Here is a 19,349-nt window from a genome sequence, read left to right on the forward strand (position 1 = left end):
GTGTAAACAAAAGACGCAGCGTTCATAGCCAATAAGGAAATCCTATCTCGAGCGTGACACTGGAGAAAGGGTCAAAAGTTTCAGAGAATAAAGACAGAGGCTCTCCTCCGGCAGCAGTAATTTACTTCTATTTATTTTAATGTCAATAGGACATAAACACCGGTTTTGGAAGGATCACTGTGCATTTAACAAGATTGTTTTCGAGGTTTTCAAAGGTACTTTGGGTCAGCGTAAGTAATCAAAGTAAATTTCAGCGTCAATCTAATGGCCAACTGTTACAAGGCAGGTTTTGGCATGATAGATATGATATGCTCCCCTTTAACGCAGGCCAATCTGTTCTGTTTCTATTTATTTACTTATTATTATTATTTTCCTGTAATCCTTGGTTTTACATCCAACAAGCAAAACTTCCAAACGGAGCAAGTTAAAGGTCACAAACCGCTATGATATTATGCCTTCTGAGTGGAGTTGAGAAGCTTTTGCAAAAAAGCAGCGGGTATGTAATATTCATACCCCAAACAGTGAAGGAGGCAGCATATGGAGCACAAGGTCAAAAACAGAGTAAACAGTCCAGACAGAAAGAAAAGGGGAAGTCCTCGCTGCCCGTAATGACTCCCAAATGGCCCAGTAAACATGCTAATACGTTCCTGTTAAAGTTGCTGTCATTAGCGCTTCCGTCTAGCAATAAGAGCTTTAAACGACTAGCGTTTGCCATTTTCTCGTAAAATGCGTAAAAGCATCATGATTCACGATCGCGCGTCTCTGCAAACAATTTTAGCCTTTTCCAGATTTCGAGGTTGAAATATTGTGAGGAAACGTTACGGATGAGAAGAGGCGGACACGGGAAGGATTCGCGATTCCCACGAACAGAAAAACTGACTTCACACTGACTGCACAATCTTCTTTTTCCCCTTCTCTCACGTCAAACCCTCATCATTCTGCTTCACATGTGACTCACATGCAACTGAGCCTTTTGACAAACGCCGTCTTTCAAAGAAATGACATCTTGCCCCATTCGCTGCACAAAGCTCAGCCGCATGATTCAATTAGTTGCTATGGCTGCTGAGAATGTGTAGCGCGGAATCCGTGCAGTAAATATTTTTACTGAAGGCATCTTTATGCATGATGAGTTTGTTGGACATGGTGCGATGTCACGGGTCAACTGCTCTGTATATAAAGCAATAGGCCAATCCGATCACTGTGCACGCACATGCTAACGCCGCAAGTAAAAAAATGCACAGCGACACATGAAACTGCTAGCGGTCAGAGAAACACAGTAACACACCTGCATGGAGCAATATTCAGTAAAAAAAAGTGACGTACAGTGATAACAATGGCATTATTATACATGTTAACACACGTCCACACACTCCACTGAACTTGCAAAATACGTCTGTTGCTCAAGTCCGGCATGCACTCACACACACAAAGCAGGAGACGTGAAAGATGGGAAGCAAAGCACATCACGCACAAACACAAAGAGTAAAAAAAAAAAAAAAAAAGGTTTTATGACACTTACTGTTAAGCATTGCATATTCTCGGGGCGATTGGTCTCGGGGGCAGCACCATGGTTTGACAGCACAGCCTCTGAAATGTAGACAAAGGAATCACGGGCTGAGACAGTGCCTTTGGAGCACATTTCTCCCTGTGCCAAAGCAAAACAGGCTTCTGGACGCACGAAAATAAAGTCCTCGAATTGTTCGGCGAGTCCATAAAAGTGACTCAGAGAGATAACAACGAGCAATTATGGCAACAGTTGTCTGGGGCGGCCTTCGCTGGGCTGAGATTCAAACTTCAGAGCGCACATAAAAGGCAAAAAAAAAAAAAAAAAAAGAAGCAAAAAAAAAAAAAAAAAGAAAACAACAGGCCGGCCGCGTCAAGGAAAATCCCGTAAGATGCGAGGATCCGACAAAGTGCCCGAGAGAGGAATGGAAGTGAGAACAAGTGAGAGGGAGGGAAGAAGGGAGGGAAGGAGGGAGGGAGGGGTGAAGAAGAGAAAAGGAACTCCTCTCTCACTCTATTATCCGTCCGTCACAGGGCTCCTGGGAAGTTGCTATGGTTACAGGGACTCACGCCTCAGTGTCCTTTTAACTATCGCTCATAAAGGCAGCATTCAGCTTTGGGCCACAATACAGATCTCGCTCTCTCTCTGTCTTTCTCTTTCTGCATTTTCTTTCTGTTTGAATCTGTGCACATCTCCCACTTAACAGGGACACCTTTCCTTCTCGGCTACTCCCTCCATTCTGTCTGCGTCTCAGACATCACCCTCCACCCGTGAACGCCGTGCCTCTCCTTGATGTTGTCCATCCCTCCCCTCATTTCTCTCTTCTCCGTCACACCCATACCTCCATCAACACGGCTTGGTTTTATAGCACATCAGGCTGTGAAATTAAATAATCAGACTATGCAAGTCCAGTTCAAACAGCTCCAAAAGAGAGTAAATCAATAAGTAACGTTCTCGCGAAATCAAATCACAAAACACACGCGCACGCACGCACACACGAACACACACTCCATGAAATGTCTTTTTAACTGGTTTAACTCTGCATTAGTGACTTGCAGTATATAATTTAAATGTTTTTTGGAGAATTACCGCCTGGAATGCGAGCTGCAAATGATTTCATTGGATTTCGTCGCGCTACACAAGATTAGGCGGCGTAATTGTACAAAACGGTACCACCAGGAAAATAAACTACGCACGGTCATGTTGCAAAAAGATGACACGAGCGCGAGACCGAGCGATAAATATTCTAGCTACTAAAGCAGTTTCGACATAAGTGGAAACAGAGGAAAAACAAAACTCGAGACCGAAAGACAATTTTTTTTTTCTTGTACCTCTAAGCCAATTCTTACCACAATCAAACTTAACCAAGGGCTTTTTATACTGACAACAAACCTCCCTTAACTGATCTCACAATCCTTTCAGAAACCTCCCTGAGTAATGTCAGCAAAGTGATGTCGTGCTTCAATTGCTGCATTTCCATTACCCCTAGAAATGCGTAAAAATATCACAAACTAAAAACACTTCACTCTCATGAGCTGGTTTTTAGAGGTAAAAACATTTTTTTTGCCAAAGTGCAATGGAAACCCTTTTTTTCAGTTCATTTGAAGTCCATCTTCCTCAAAGCAAAGTCTCACGTGACCTGAATTTTAGATAATTATGGGATATCGCGAGATGAGACTTTATGAGAGTTACAGCTCATTCGCAAAACACCTTTCAATGGGAACGCGTACTTTATCAACATTTCGCAAAAAATCGTTTTTATTTTGTGAAAAGGTGCAATGGAAACGCAGCTGGTGATGAGGCCGTGATATTTAAATGAGGTTTAGTAAAGTAGGTGAATGTTTGATGTGATTGATGGGGATGTGACGCAAACAGAGTTCCCCAAACGTTAATCGCAAGGAAACATTGTTGACGAGTTTGAATTAGCTTTACCTCAATCATTTTAACCAATAAATACAAATCATTTTTAAGATTACAAAAGTACAACTTGTCTATAATAAATCCTATTGATTCATAACGAAAATGCAATTATGGGTCACTTATTAAAACACGAGCCTAATGCTTCAGTAGGAAACAGTCTACTAAAACGTTCTACTTCATACTTTATAAGGTTATATAATAAACCATCATTAGGTTCCAGTTGTGTCAAACAACCACCAGCTCCTCACGGCAGATTTACACCGAATCTGTCGACGTTCGGCAGATGAAAGAGAAAACCTAAGCTCAATCATCGCAAAAATCCCAGCGAAAACAAACACGGCATTCCACCGAGAGGAAGCGAACTCGAAGATGTAAAGCAGCCTGCTCGCTGTAGGACGGCCCACATGCAGGAGCGAAAATTAAGCAGCTCTCGACATTCTGGACACAGTTCGGACACTTTCCTCTGAAGCCCTATAGTTTAGCTAAAGAAGTTGTAGTTGCCATAGGAACTAAGAGGTGGTTTTTAAAAAAAGAGAGAGAGAGAGGATCTGTCACTTGTGAATCTGAAACCTCCAGGGGTCCAGCGAATGGAATAGGGCTAACCTGGTTGGCCTGAAGCCCAGAAGAGGAGCCTTTTGTCTGGGTAATACATAAGTAGCACAGGGCATATGAGGGAAGAGACACAGAGCAACGTGAAACATTCAGCCTGACTGACATCAAAAAGGAGGAGAGAAAGACAAACAATAGCAGCTGGAAACAGCGGACAGTGGGAAAAGTATACACTGCCCAAGTTTAAGGGAAAAAGTAGTAGAGGGGAGCAGAAAAAAAAAAAACGTTTAAGAAAGGCTGCAGACGAAGCTGTGAAAAAGGCGAGAGCAAAGAAAAGAATTCAAAAGGTGTTGGAAGTCTATTGCTGTTGAGTCAGCCACTCTCAGATCTGTCAGAAAACAAAAAGCCCTTGACTTTGCTCAAGTCCCTCATTGCACCACTCATTCACTTGACAGTCGGCCCCTCTTTTCACCTGCCGTCACAAATAAATAAACACTTGATGTAGAGAGTGGAAAAGCCAAGAAGGAGGGAGACAGCATTCGGTTCACTCTGTAGCTATGTTTAAGATCCTCTAAAGCATCAAGAAATGACTGTTTAAACAGGAGATATTACCATAGTCTACGAAGGCATAAAGTGATGGAGGACAAAGGATAGAAAAGCATTGCTCATGTTGACAACCAATAAGCAAGTTTGGATCTGATATGCCTGACATCAGTACTTTGAGACGCATAATATCTCTGACTGGTAATAAAATGTGGTGAGTATTTACCATTTTGTATATTTTTTATTTTAAGCTGTGATCTTTAGAAATTCAAAAGCTTAAGATGACAGAATAGAAACTGCAGTCTCCCACTGAAAGCGTCAGAACGTGAACCACAGATCTTCGTGCTTAATTTGAGCTGTTAAGAACAACTTTAATTGGTTTTGCAATAATAGGATTTAAAATATAGAACCCTGTCAAAAACTCAGGACTCAAAAATAATGGGTTAAATGCAAACGTGAAACAAGGTTTAATTGTTTTTTCGTTTCGTTTTCAATGTTAATCCCTTCACCTTTTTTTTTTTTTTTTGGCCACATCCAAAGGTTTCCCAGCAGAACATTGCAATGTCACAAGATGGTTAATGTTATTTACTGACTCCTGTTAGCGGTTTGAATGTTGTGGGTGACTGGCGTAAGTCCAAGGTCAAGTTTATTTCGTAACTGAAACAGGAATACGGAGAAAGACGTAAAGTGATAATACATTAATACACTACACGGAACCGTCAGTCGCGCTTGCAAATTGTTAAAGCAGCAGGCATGAACCATCTGTCTACCAGCGTCTATGAACGGCTTAACACAACAATACAGTTTGCAAAGCTTGTAGCAGGCAGTAGCTAGCAAACCAGTTAGCCTGATGGGAGATAACTGCTTTGTTTTAAAAGAAGATTTGAACATAAAAGTGACCATTGGAGACCATCTGTCAATCACAAATGGATATGTTTTCTAAAATGTGGATTTACAAATGAATTAAAATGACATTGTAGATTTGTGTTGACTGTACTCTTACATACTATTGTTGTTAGTAAAGTTTGTAGCAGGCAGTAGCTAGCAAACTAGTTAGCCTGATGGGAGATAAATGCATTTTTAAAATTTTAAAGAAGATTTATACATAAAAGTGACCATTGGAGACCATCTGTCAATAACAAATGGTTAATTTTTTCAAAATGTGGGTTTACAAATGAACTAAAATGACACTGCAAATTTGTGTTGACTTCACTCTTACTACTGCTGTTGTGAGACACACGCACACACACACACACAAACACAGTTTAGTTTAGAGAGGACTGTTGCCAGTGGCTGGAGAGAGGGTTCAATTTATTGAACGCGACTGGAATGTTGGAAGGCTCAGTGAACCAGAAGACTTTATTCTGCACGTCAGTTTCTGCACACAGATGTAAACAAACTGAAGAGTTGATACTGAGATCAGATGGTAAAAGAGCCACACGTACAAACCACCAGCAGCCTTCATAAACACCGGCAGCGTGACTGACGTTTGGTTTGGCGCGGCTACGAGGAAAAAGGGCTGCTGAACTTTTTGGAAGCGACAGTGTCGATGACAACTCAAGCTTCAAACATCACTTTCAGAAAATGCAGTCGCATCGAGATGGCCTCGGTCACAGCCTGCGCTGAACAGCTGTGGTATTTTCATCTGGTTGAAGATGTTTGAGGAGATTTGTGCAAGTAATATTAAGTTCAGTTAATGGGATTGATGTATCAAGGTACACATTTTTTATTTGTAGTACATTTGCAGTGCAGTTTCTTCTTCTTTCCAAAGTGTGTCTTCAGCTTGCATGTATGACTCACCACTAGGCTGAAAGAGTGAATGCAGCGTCGTGCCAGAGGGTGTTTTGTTGGTCAATGGACAAATTGATCCTCAGGAAAAGAAAGGGTTTTGGAGTGGGTACTGCAGCAAATACTGAATCCGCCTCAGTTCTCTCGTTTTTTCTCATCAATCAGTATCAGTTTGTTGTAGTTAGGTCACTAAGTACAGTATTTTGTGGCCAGTAAAAAATATCTGCTCTAACTGTGTTGCATATCTCCACAGCTATTTGCACACATCTGCTAGACATTTGTGTAAAATTCTGTTATAGTTAGTCTGTGAATTATAACCGTTGTGTTTGCTGACATCACTGTGAGTCTTGACTTTTCACCGCAAATTTTAAACAAAGCCTTCTGGAGTCCAAGTGAGTGTTTGTGCCTAATTTCATGAAAGTTTCCTCCTGGCATTCTTGTGTTCACAGGGATGGGGCTGTTGTGAGGTCACAGTGACTTTGACCTTTGACCCCCAGCTGTGCCGAATTACATGAAATTCTCACAATCTGAATTATGGTCATAAACGTGTTTTATGAGGTCATAGTGAGTTTAACCTTTGACCATCAAAATGTAATCAGTCTGCCCTAGAGTCCGAGGGGACTCAAGGGGTTCACAGAAATGATAACCTGAATACATAATATTTCTCTGCATTGCCGTCACCGAATCAAAGCCATAAGGACTTTCATTCTTCAGTAGTCGTCATCAATGACTCATTCTTAAAGTCCTGTCAAATATACACTCACTGGCCACTTTATTAGGTATACCTGTTCAATTGCTTGTTAACAGATAGCTAATAAGCCCGTCATGACTGAAAATTCATTGCATTTAGGCAAGTAGAAGTGCAACTTGCTGAATTTCAAGCTGAGCATCAGAACGGGGAAGAAAAGGGATTTAATTGACTTTGAATGTGGTGTGGTTGTTGGTGCCAGACGGGCTGGTCCGAGTATTTCAGAAACTGCTGATCTATTGGGATTTCCAAACACAACCATCTCTAGGGTTTACAGAGAATGGTTCAATAAAGAGAAAATATCCAGCGAGCAGCAGTTGTGTGGATGAAAATGCCTTGTCAGACTGGTTTGATGATAGGAAGGCAAGAGTAACTCAAATAACCACTCGTTACAACCAAGGAAGGCAGGATACCGCCATCGAACCTTGACGAAGATGGACGACAGCAGCAGAAGACCACACCGGTAAGAACAGGTAACTGAGACTACAGTTCGCACAGGCTCACCAAAATTGGACAACAGAAGAATGGAAAAACATTGCCTGGTCTGACGAAATGCCACAGTCTACCTGAGTGTTGTTGCTGACCATGTCCATTCCTTTATTACCACAGTGTAACCACTTTCTGACAGCTACTTCCAGCAGGATAATGCACCATGTCACAAAGCTCATATCATCTCAAACTGGTTTCTTGAACATGACAATGAGTTCTCTGTACTCTAATGGCCTCCACAGTCACCAGATCTCAATCCAATAGAGCAGCTTTGGAATGCGGTGGAATGTGAGATTTGCATCATAGATGTGCAGCCGACAAATCTGCAGCAACTGCGTGATGCTGTCATGTCAATATGGACCAAAATCTCTGAGGAATGTTTCCAACACCTTATTGAAAGTATGCCGGGAAGAATTAAGACAGTTCTGAAGGCAAAAGGGGGTCCCACCTTTTACTAGCAAGGTGTACCTAATAAAGTGGCCGGAGAGTGTATATTTTCATTTACCGACTTGCCACATCCTGAAGAATTGGACAAACTAAGAAGCTGCTGATTGTCTTTTAACTATGAGTCTCTCTTTGCTGTCATTACACTGAAATACAGCAGAATTGTGTGTCTGCCAGTGATTTTATGTAACAGCTGACAGAATTATATTATTGATTTTTTTCAGATTAATCTCTACAGTCAGTGGACAAAAACTGTTGCATCTCCAAGGACGGTGAGTTCAATTTCAGCCAGAGAGATTTTCAAATAACCTATTTTTATCCCGTAGGATTGAACTATTGAACCCGAGTGTTAAATAGGGTACAACAAGAAACAAAAATGTACTTTCTGACATGTACTGTTTATTCTTATTATCTATAGTACGTTCCTCTGTTTTAGAGAAGCTGATTACAACACCATATCCAAGAGGATACAGCTTCGGTTATCCGACTTTGGTTTGCAGGAGATGGAAAAAATAACAGGAACACTTACAATCTGTGCTATCCAAAACAACACCACAGCCATCATCATGAACTACAGTGAACCCAGTGCGCTCTGACACAGTCTCAATAAATTTGCCTCAGTTTGGTAGAGCTAATTGTATTAGTTACTGAATATGGTATATTATAAGACACTTATTATTATTTTATTTTGCCATCCTTTTTTAAGTCATTCAAGCACAAAAGTAGGGCATGTAAATGCATGAAAAGGTAATGTCATTAACAGTTTAATCCTTGAGGGGAATGAATTTAGGGTTGAGTAATTTGCACAATGCCTTCCAAAAGCTGAGGATATTTCAAACTCAACACATAAATACCATTAAACTTTAAAACCCCTGCCTGACCTCAGCAATCACTGAGTAACTCGCTCATTTATTACATGATGCCCCATGGAATGAGACAATGTGATGACTTTTGGACATTGCGGTTAACCAGAGGATAGTGACTGACATATTTCATTTCCTGTTTCAGTTCTGGTCAAGGGAGAAATGCCAGAAAGGATTATGTCAGCTGTCCGTTGATTGGAAGTGTTGCATGATTGACCATGATTGGATAAAAAAAAAAAAAAAAAAAAAAGGATTTGAAGATAACAGGCATAGAAATATTCAGGGATTGGGATGACATTTCAAATCTAAGCAGAATAGCACCTTCAAGTTCATCGAGTTCAGCAGAAACACTTGCGATACGGTAAGAATTTCCTCTCGTTTAACTTTGTTCAAGTTTTTCCATCTACTACAAGGTCCCAATATTTCTAACAGCTCCAGGAGTACATCTATGTGAAAAAGTGTGAATAGCCGCTGCAAAGGTTTTATTCTTTCCAAAATTTAAAATAGTCCAAAATGCCATCTGTTCAGGAAGAACAGGATTAGTCACCAACAACATGCATTATTAATGACTTTTGAATTTAATGTGATTTATGAATTATAAATCAGAAATATATTTTTGTGAATACTGATAGCATAACTACAAAAAAAACACCCAGCATGTACAGAATCTTTATTGTGCTGAGCTCTCACCTGGATGTTCTGGTGTGAGAATAATGTGTCAACCACAAAGAAAAGACATTTTGTTTTCCACCCTCCAGTCTTGCCCACATAGTTCCTTATGCAGACTCAACATGTCCGCCAATCAGTGAATGAATTCCAGTTAACTTTGGGTCTGTGTCAGCTAAAGCCATCTCAGTTCATTTCCTCTGACCCTAACACATGGAAATAACCACCTACTTTAGATTAAAGGCCATGCTCTTTGGTTGTTTGCAGTCTGCAAGAGACTTATGGTTGTGATTCATCTAAATGCCCAACACACCCACGGTCAGGCTGTATCTGGTTAACATCTGTTTGACCCCCTTATCAGCTTTGTTGACCTTTTAGGTCGTAGACATGTCATAGATGTGAGACATGCTGATTTTATCGTTCTCTCAACAAACACACTGAATCATCAGAGTAAGAAAAGCACAGATCTTACTAATAACTTGAACTATGTCTGTGTTCTATTCAAAGGCCAGAACTGCCTTCCATTTAAATACATGTTCTTGTGGCATGAAGGCTTCCTAAAATATCCAGTGTCAGCTGTGCACCTCCTGACAAATTAACACATAGAGTAATGTTAGGGGTAGTATGGGCATGTTTTCAACATGACCTACGGCGTAAGTCATCAATTACTCTCTATTGTTGCTGCAAAAAATATGCCTGTCAAAACTGCATAGCAGGGGATCATTATTGTTTTAGCCAATCTTGAAACTAAGGAAATCGTTTCCACATACACAATGGTCTCAGTTGCGGGACCAATGCGTCCACACAGCATAAAATTATGGAAAAAAGAAAGAGGGATTTTGTGTACCAGTCATAAGACACTTGAGCTGCCTGAGCCAGTCTGTCAATCACTGTCCACTGAGACCAATTTTCCACAAAATAATATGTTAAGTGAACAATGGGATCCTCCAGTAACCGGTGTGGTACATAGGCAAGTAAGTGAACAACGTGGCTGTTCTCTACACAAGCATGTAGTTATAGAGCAAGTATTTTTCCAGTCTAAGCCACGCCAGAGTCACAGAAAAGCATTCTCAATTCCATAACCTCGAAAATAGAGCAGCTAAATGGAATTTGGTCATTATTAATTTCAATTCTTCATACCCGTATTAGTCTTCCTTGACATTGCCTACTCTTATAGGTTCATGAAGTTTGGTGATCTCAGAAATATCAGTAAGCATACTTTTTCTTTTTTTTTTTTTAACCAGGAATGGATGGGTGAATAAGTGAAAAAAAATGTTGAACTAATTTTAATTGTCAGACAAAGCAATTGAGGCGACAACCAATGGGAATAACTCACATGGTTGATTGACATGAGGATGCAAGTAGAAATATTTATCACGAGGTACACCGTCCACAACTTTGTTCAAATTAACCATACTGATAGTGGGCTTGGAGCATCATGAAAACCAAGGTAAAGCAACGGTCTTGCAATAAATTCATATTCTGCTGCTACTTCGGGTGGGAAATGTACAATAGGGTTACTGGGGAAACCAAACCACTAGCGGCTAACTAACCAATATGAAGCAACAAGCTAGCTGACAACTGACACTAAAGGCTGTCTAATCTGATCTGTGTGTATGCGACATAAAGGACAAGCTACCTAACTAAGCTGGCTTCAACTTTTCCTTGGTGCTCCAATGATGTGGTAACCAATCACATTCGTTTGTTTTACCAGTTAGTTTCACTGGATGATGTCACCAGTGCTTGAGCAGCGCTTCAACGGTGACTCAGGGACAATGTAGCTGACCACGCTGACCATGTTATAGCTTTTGCCGCTTGTATTGTGGGCACAGCACGGGCAACAAAAGGTGACTGACGAGCTGAGATATGTGTAAGGGGTTTACAGCTTAAATTGAAATGCAACCATCGCTTTCATGCATCACAACTATCTCTACAAATCCTCTATAATATTGTACGTATTACGTAATAGCTGCCACGTTAGCACAGTACGTAACACAGCAGTGGAGAGAGTGCAACCTTGTGGGTCAAATGCTTCACTTCGGATCAAGTGGATGTAAGCCTAGGGTCAATGTTACCCTCCAGAGCATGGCCATGTCAAACATACATATAGTAACCAGCAAATTATCCCACATCATCACATACCCCGCGCACACGCCAACTCACAGCCTGTGGTAGCCAGAACAAATCTAGATAGATAGATAGATGTCTTTGTTATTCAAAAAATACACCCACAGGTGCACACGTGAATGAAATTTCGTTGCAAATGGCTCAGACAGCGACGCTTAAGCGCTTAAAAATTGAATAAAAATGTCTAAATAAAAATGTTTAAACACTTTGCCCTCCCCCAAGCCCAACCACTCTAATATATAGTGAGTTAATCACATAGTGTACGTTTTAATCTGCTGATTTAAAGGCACAGATTGCCATCTGGAAAAGCTTGGCCGTGTTTACGTGTGCTTGTGCAGCCTGTCAGGGTCCCCACTTGTCCATTATTGAAAAGTGAAACAAATGTGTACATGATGCAGATGACACACTTTTTTTAAGCACAAACCCAGTGGGTGTTCTGCTCTTTTGGCGTCCGCGCATCCACGGACCACCTGACCCACATCGTAAGCATGTTGGAAGGGAATGCATTAGCAATGGTTAAAAACACACACACGTACATGTCACCGTGGGTCAGTAGTCTCTGCTGACACACCAAGCCAAAAATAACAGCTCGTCTCCGTCTTCCACATCAGTGATAAACGCGTCCAAATTGGAAATGTCATTCATTTATGTTAAGACTAAAAGCTGTTTTTCAAAATCTATCTATTCTGCTGCTTTAAGCATCCATTTTTATTAAGCACACCTCCAAAAGACGGTCTGAATACAAATTAGATCAAATATAAAGCACATTTGAGGAGCTCTGCGCTACATCGCTGTAGCTTAAAAGAAGTTCTTGCCGCTGCTTTATAAAATGTCTCCTGAAAGTCAACACTAATTGCCCCATTACGCTTTATCTCATACATTTTTGTTTAGCTGCCATTCATGCGCAGCCTTCCCATTTCAGCCTCTCAACCCATGTTAAGCAAAGTTAAAATGGCAGCCTTTTTATTGTAGTCCTACAGTGTAATTAGCTGTCAACGCTCAGCGGATAGGTTTTGTTGTGGAAGCCGAAAGCCTGAACCACTCAAGAGGAAATTCTGTCTAAGCCACAATGGTGCAAGGAAGTGAAGACAAGCACGAAATTATGACAAACTGATATTCAGGGTGTTAACGTCTTTATCGTAGACATTACATACATATTCTGTATTATTTGAGTAGAAATGTAAACTTTCTTTTAGAAGCATCAGTCATTGCGGTACATCAAAGATCGAGCTTTGGTTATTTTTTATTTTTATAAGAATTGCTGGCCAAACTACATTTCTGCCCATACTTTATGCCCCGAAGCCGACAATGTTTCTTTCACATTAGGTCAGGCTGATGCGGCATCATGTGGAGCCGGGCTGCCAGCTTGAGAGTCCAACATAATTCTGCCCACAGGGATTTGGCCCGGCACTGGTGAGACTCAGAAATGGCACAGGTTTGTGAGTGAGGGATTAGTCAGACATGCTGATCCAAACAGCGCACCTCTGGTGAGAGGCTGCGCACATTAACACGGATTAACTAGCGGACCAGCAAATTACTTGTGTCAACATGATGTTTGCTAATAATGTTAGACATTCTTATGGCATTATGACGGCATAGCTGTTAACATGCATTGTCTGTGAGATGGAAAGCGGCTGAACAGATATTTTTGTTCCCAGCTTCTGGTCAGATAAGTTCTTTAAACAGTTGTGACTTCGGCGCAGTTTGCCAAAATCCCCTAAAAAGGAAATTCTGCATTACAGTGCAAATATACAAGTAGTGCGTGATCTTTGTTGGGTACATTTTCCCAGCACGCTGGTGGTGAGTACTTTCGAAGTGTGATGCAATACTTTGCTGTTAAGTGGAAAGTAAGTGGAGAGTTTGACGGATATATTTGCATTTACAGTTGTGTGTTTTATATTCTATTTTAAAGTTTAAAGAAGAAATTCACATTTCTTTTTAGATAAGAAGCCTTATAGGGTCAATTTTACACTTTGTTATTCATAGTCATAACACTTAGTCATAGCTAATGTCTGAGCATGATGTTCCTTCAAATTAATTTAGAACTAAATACATTTTTATATGATATAGTATATCCTGGGTAGTATATATATAAGTATATATATATATAGTTATAGCATGACTTGTATCTACAATATGTTTTGAATGCATGAAAACATACTTGTTACAACTATTACTCATGCTGGGCAGCACCTCCTAATTTGACCTCAACAAACTCAGTACACCAATTCACTGACGGGTCTAAAAGCCTGGTGCTAGTTTCAAAGTAGTTTTGACACCGCAGTTTGAGAACAAAATACTATGACACACAGCAAAACGTTAAACCGGCCTTGAATCCAAAGCATCACAAGAACACAGTGAGCCTGCCAAACTCTAAGTAAGCCCCTATTCACTCCTGTTATTTTCCCTAATGAAACACTGCACTGTATATGTCGCAGATCCTGGTTTTCTGCTGGCAAGCGGTTAGTGTTTATTGCACTGTGCCACAGAGGTAGATAACAGTTAAGATGGAAAGAAAAAACACAGAGATGCCAGCGTTAATAAGAAACAGTGAGTAAAAATAAAGGTGATACAAAAAAAAAAGCATGAAATGACTGGGAAACTGCTCAAGGATATTTAGAAACACATGAATAATCAGTGTGAATGACCAGAAATGTAAATGGACAGAGGCAGGAGGGAACGAGAAGGAGAGAGAGAAAGAGAGAGAGAGAGTATGGATGGATGCACATTTGTTGATGTTGCAATGAATGAGGTTTGGTCATCTCCCGTGTCAGAGCATGACATGCTGCAGCAGTGCCTCCATGGCCTACATTCTGCCAGCTGGCAACGCACAAGTGCATGCCAGAATACGCACCCTCCACTCACTTATATATACATAAACGCACACATACACGCAGATCAGATGCGACAGTAGTGGGGAAGTATTGCCACTGGGAAAGATAAAAACATTCTACATTCACCACAACAACCAAGTGGTTTGGGTTTTTTTTTTTTTGCCACAATTTAAATTAATGATATTGAAGCTTTTTAGGGAATAGTTACATTAGTCAGCACCTTAAAACCAAAATCAATAATAATAATAATAATAATAAACAGCTGAGGGGACTAGTTGATACCCCCGAGTATGAGGATCCCCTCATAAAAGCTTTGTAATGGTTTCCTGCTGGCACAGTCCTGTCCAATGTGATACCTCTGCCCCAGTTCCATCCACAGAAGCATAAAACTAATTTTAAAGTTGCATGAGGCAGATTAGCCTAGTTCAGCCAAGCACTGTAAATTGGGGTCCGTTAGCTAACGTCTTAAGATATCACCGTCATTCCCATAACCCAGAATGGAACTTAAGCAAAGGAAAGTCGCCGAGAGGGACGGGGTTGTGGAAAGTGGGACTTTGTGTATGCTTGCTCTGTACATGTATAAAACGATGCTGATATTAGATACATAACAACCCACTGAAAGTTAATCTCCTCATGAGGTCTCCTATGGAAAGCAATCTAGACCAATTTATACGAGAATTAAATGAGAATTGAGAGATTAGCAGCGCGCACAGGATAGCGAAGACAGATTAAAAGTAACATCAGCGACGACGTGAACAGAAAAGAGAACTGCTGAGAAAAGTGAATAAGTAAAGTCAGGTAGACGAGAAAGAAGTCAGGAGATTTCCGTAGCATCGCGAAAACAAAATAAATTGCTTGCAAATGTGCAGCTTTGCAACGCAAAAAACGGAACTTCCCGTAACAGACGCATGTGCAGTGAGTATGATAACGCAAACACAGTACTCACCTAGTCTAGGCTGCCCTTATGGCTGGCACAGAGACGCATAACTCCAACACACACACCACCAACTACGAGTGAGTGCAAACATGAGTAAGAAGAGAAGAGGCGCTCAAAGGTGGCGAGAGGAAGAAAACACAGATTCCCAAACAAACGTGTCTGTGTGGGGAAGGGGGGGAGTGTGAGTGTGTGTGTGTGAGTTGGATGTGTGTGCGTGTCTGTGTGTAAGGGGGAGATCCACTCCAGTAGCGAAAGCTTTGGGAAAGCTCTGTCTCTCTCTCTCTCTCTTTCTCTCTGTGGCAACTGTGACGCGTCACTGTTTCGTCCGGACCCCTCCCTCCTCCTCGTTCTCTCTGCCTTTCCCTCATTCGCTTTCCCAATCTATCTCTCTCTCTCTCTCTTTCTCTCTTTTAATCCCTCGCTTCCCCGGTCGCCCCGCCTCCCAATCCGAAGACTTAAAGCCAGAAGTCGAGCGCACGGACGTCTGAAAATACTGTGCGTTTGTTGCCACTTTTATTCAAATTACTGTTAATGCTCCAACTTGATGAATAATTGATAACTCACCAGTGCTGTGGAAGTTGTGTTGTGTGGGCACTTTAAGATGCCTCTTCCTCCCCTGCTCTTCCCCAAGTAGGTAGTACCATCCTTGTACCTCCTGGAGAACACACACAGCCACAAACGGCAAATGTTTTGTGCATGAGTGACGACATTAAGCTGGAGGATTGAGAACCACATTTAAAATTAATCATCTACGTGAGAGTGTAAACATGTGGCACACACAACGGCGAGGGCGCACAAACACACACACACACAGGCTCAATTTGGTTTCTCCTCAAGGGCTGCAAACAGTGAACGAACAACATACACTCACCGCTCACAACGCTTTAGCTTATTCCAGCAACTGATGCACCTACTTCTGCCTGGAGAACCAGATGGTGTGTGTGTGTGTGTGTGTGTGTGTGTGTGTGCACACGTGCGATCTGTATTTGCAACTACTGCACATGTGTTAAATAAAACCACGATGCAGGAGGAGGAGGAGGAGGAGGAGGAGGAGGAGGAGGTCTGATTTGTAATCCCAACGATGTGGATGTGTTCTTCCAAAGAAGGGCCGAACAACGCCGCTGCCGTCTGACATCATTCGACTGTGTCACACATGTGTGCACACGACCGGCGCGCTCCTTTGTGTCTAAATAACGCGACGGTATGGACAGTGACAATAATCTCCCGTTTTTAAAAGCATCTTATCTGAGTGGACAGATTTCTGCAGGCTGTGGGACAAGGGGGGGGGAGGACGGGCGGGGGAACTTGCATGGAGGAAAGGGGGGAGGGGAGGGCATATGTCCTGAAAGTCAGGGAGGGATTTAAGCCAGCGTTCAATATTGCCCCGCGCATGTGACGAAAAAGGGGGGAAAGAGTACGGCGAAGAGAGCTGTTAGTCAGGAGGGAGACATATGAGACAGACGAAATGAGAGAAAGCAGGGATGAAAAAAAAAAAGGGCAAACAGATGACAATGTGTGACAGGCAAGTAAAGAAGGTTAACAAAAATAACAGGCGACCCTCCTGCCTCTGGAATAAAACACGAGCACGGGGAAGGGAGGGCCTGTAGGAAGGGATGAATGAAAAATAACAACAGAATAACGGATGTGTCGGGGAGGATGAAGAGACATAACACCCTATGACTCAAAGCCAAATCTCTCTCATTAGCATATTAAGCCAATTAAATATTCATCGGGATAAATGTTAGAGGAAGGAAGCCGTAAGCTTGGGTTAAACGCCATTTTTTCCCCCCTTGTTGGCTTTCCTCGCTGAGGTTAATTGAAACTACAGAAAAGGCTTTTGAATGAGAGCAATAAATCAGTAAATTTGCAGCCTTGTTCAGTCTAGTTTTTTATTTTTTTTAGTAAAATAATGCAGCTTGTTTCATTAAGCGATAAAACCAAGTCTGTTCGGGAGACTATAAGCCAACTTGAGTGAGTGCAGTTCCTGAAATGGCCACTTGAGGCTTGGTCACATACAATAATAAACTGTAACTGGTGGTTTTGAATGGCAGGAGGGCGGCTTCACAGGTCGCTAGGTGTCTGTCTAGGCGTCACCCGCTCACCAATTTTGGAATTAGCCGGTGCCACTAACACTGAGCATCAAAAAACGTTTTCTGGGAACCTATAGTTGACGTCACGGATGACTTGTTCATCTTTATATACAGTGAAAGACCCAGACAAAAACAACCACGATGTTGTCTGCTCCAGTAAGTTCCACTTGAACACACTGCAGAAACCACAGCCAAGCGTGTACATCCTACAGCTGTGTTTGAGGAAACAGCCCTTCATACTAGCTGATGGAAGGAGTCTGAATTTGTCATTCAAAAAGAGAATGCAGGAGATGGCTGAGGGCCAAAAGTTCACTTGATGTCTCCTGTCTCTAAAAGTTTCGGTCTAAAAGTCCAAATTAAAAGTACGTGATTTGTAACACAAGCGGCAGAAGGGTTTTACCTCCTAGCTATTACCTATAAAAGCTTCCTTTATTCTGCGGTGATGAACCACAGATTGTCACATTACATCTCGAAGCACAACGTCACCATCCAGCCCGATTCTATACACAGTGCTTCCTGTGCACTCCGCCGCCCTTAAAAGTACATACGGGGAACGTCGAATGATGTGAAACATGTGTTACTGCTTTAAATGTGCAAAAGTAAACACCGAGACAGGGATTTCCTTTTTAAATGTGAAAATGTATCATGCTTAAGAAAATGTGCCCATTTACAAGCGCAGACGACAGGAGGATAAATTCGGGCTGAATAATTAAACAGTGAAAGAAAAAAAAAGTCAGGAAAAGCAGCTATGAGGGAAATCTACTGCTCCACTTGAGCGACGCGATGCAGAGGTGTAGATGAAGCGGTGTTCCTCTCCACTTTAGCGGCAAAGTGTAGCGCATACAATTCAAATACTGAAATGCAACAATGTTTACTACGAGTTTTTGCTAGTGTGTTTCTAGCCGCTGCTGTGCCTAAATGTGCAGCCTAGCAGAGGCCGCCGCAACAGCTGTGGAGTTTAAGTGTCTGTGAGAGCGCCGTCTTCGAGCTAGCATACCGAGCAGAGAGGCCAGAGCGGACGCTTTACAAATGTTACGTGTGACGAGAACAGGATGTGCCGTGTGTTTGACAGCTCAAACGCAGACCGACACAAAGAATCCAATTTGCGCTTTGTTATCTTGAGACGGAAAAGAACACAGGAGTCTTACTGTCGCCGCGGCACCGACGATATCAAAGGTTTACCAAACACACGATGTTCATACTTTCATTTTGGCATTCACTTTCATGTATTTACAGCAACAACATAGGGGTCTGCTACAGTGAAAATGTATTCCGACATTAGATTCTGGGAGGCATAAATAAGCAATGTGTGTCTTTGACCCATAACATTTTAATAGGGAGAGTGACTCAAACTCCCTTTCACTCCAGTGTCTACGAGCAGCGCCGCGGTGACACTGGTAACCCCAAAGTGTTTCCTCTCGACGATTGAGGTCACTGGAATTCATTCACACTGAATTAAACTCTCGGGTTCATGGTCTACTAGATAGGCACACACACTAGACGAAAGTTGAAAAGGACAGTGTTTACACAATGATGTCTATACCTACAATCTCCCTCGACCTACCTTGTCTGGATCCATAAGAGAGCGCACGCCAAAGCTCATGCAACCGAGCAGCGCACTCATCCTGTTGATACACGGAGACAGAGAGAATAAATGAGTAGAATAAAATCGATCGACGCCCCTGAGTAAAACCGATTTCGCCGAGGTCAGACACCTGAAATGTGTTTTTCATCGGCCAGCGGTATTAAATAAAACAGATCTAATAACAAATCTGAGCGAATCAATATGACGTTTTATGGCGTTCTTCATCTTGGTGTCAGATTTTGTCAAGCGCAGTCTTGTCCCA

General features: G+C 41.8%; 1 protein-coding gene across 4 annotated transcripts in view; it reads right to left on the reverse strand.

The window, feature by feature from the left end:
* The window catches only part of rgs3a (regulator of G protein signaling 3a), a 135,370-nt gene that overhangs the window by 98,883 nt on the left and 17,138 nt on the right, over nt 1-19,349 (reverse strand). For 3 of the 4 annotated variants that reach the window (XM_047570275.1, XM_047570276.1, XM_047570278.1), the window contains exons 6-8: nt 19,067-19,127; nt 15,977-16,067; nt 1,520-1,587 (exon numbers count right to left, since the gene is read on the reverse strand). In XM_047570275.1, coding sequence (XP_047426231.1) covers nt 1,520-1,587; nt 15,977-16,067; nt 19,067-19,127 — 220 coding nt within the window. Of the gene's footprint in view, nt 1-1,519; nt 1,588-15,421; nt 15,678-15,976; nt 16,068-19,066; nt 19,128-19,349 lie in introns of those variants that run through there. The other variant, XM_047570279.1, reaches the window with a different exon arrangement.

The sequence above is a fragment of the Mugil cephalus genome, chromosome 19, assembly GCF_022458985.1.
Source record: "Mugil cephalus isolate CIBA_MC_2020 chromosome 19, CIBA_Mcephalus_1.1, whole genome shotgun sequence".
Taxonomy (NCBI): Eukaryota; Metazoa; Chordata; class Actinopteri; order Mugiliformes; family Mugilidae; genus Mugil; species Mugil cephalus.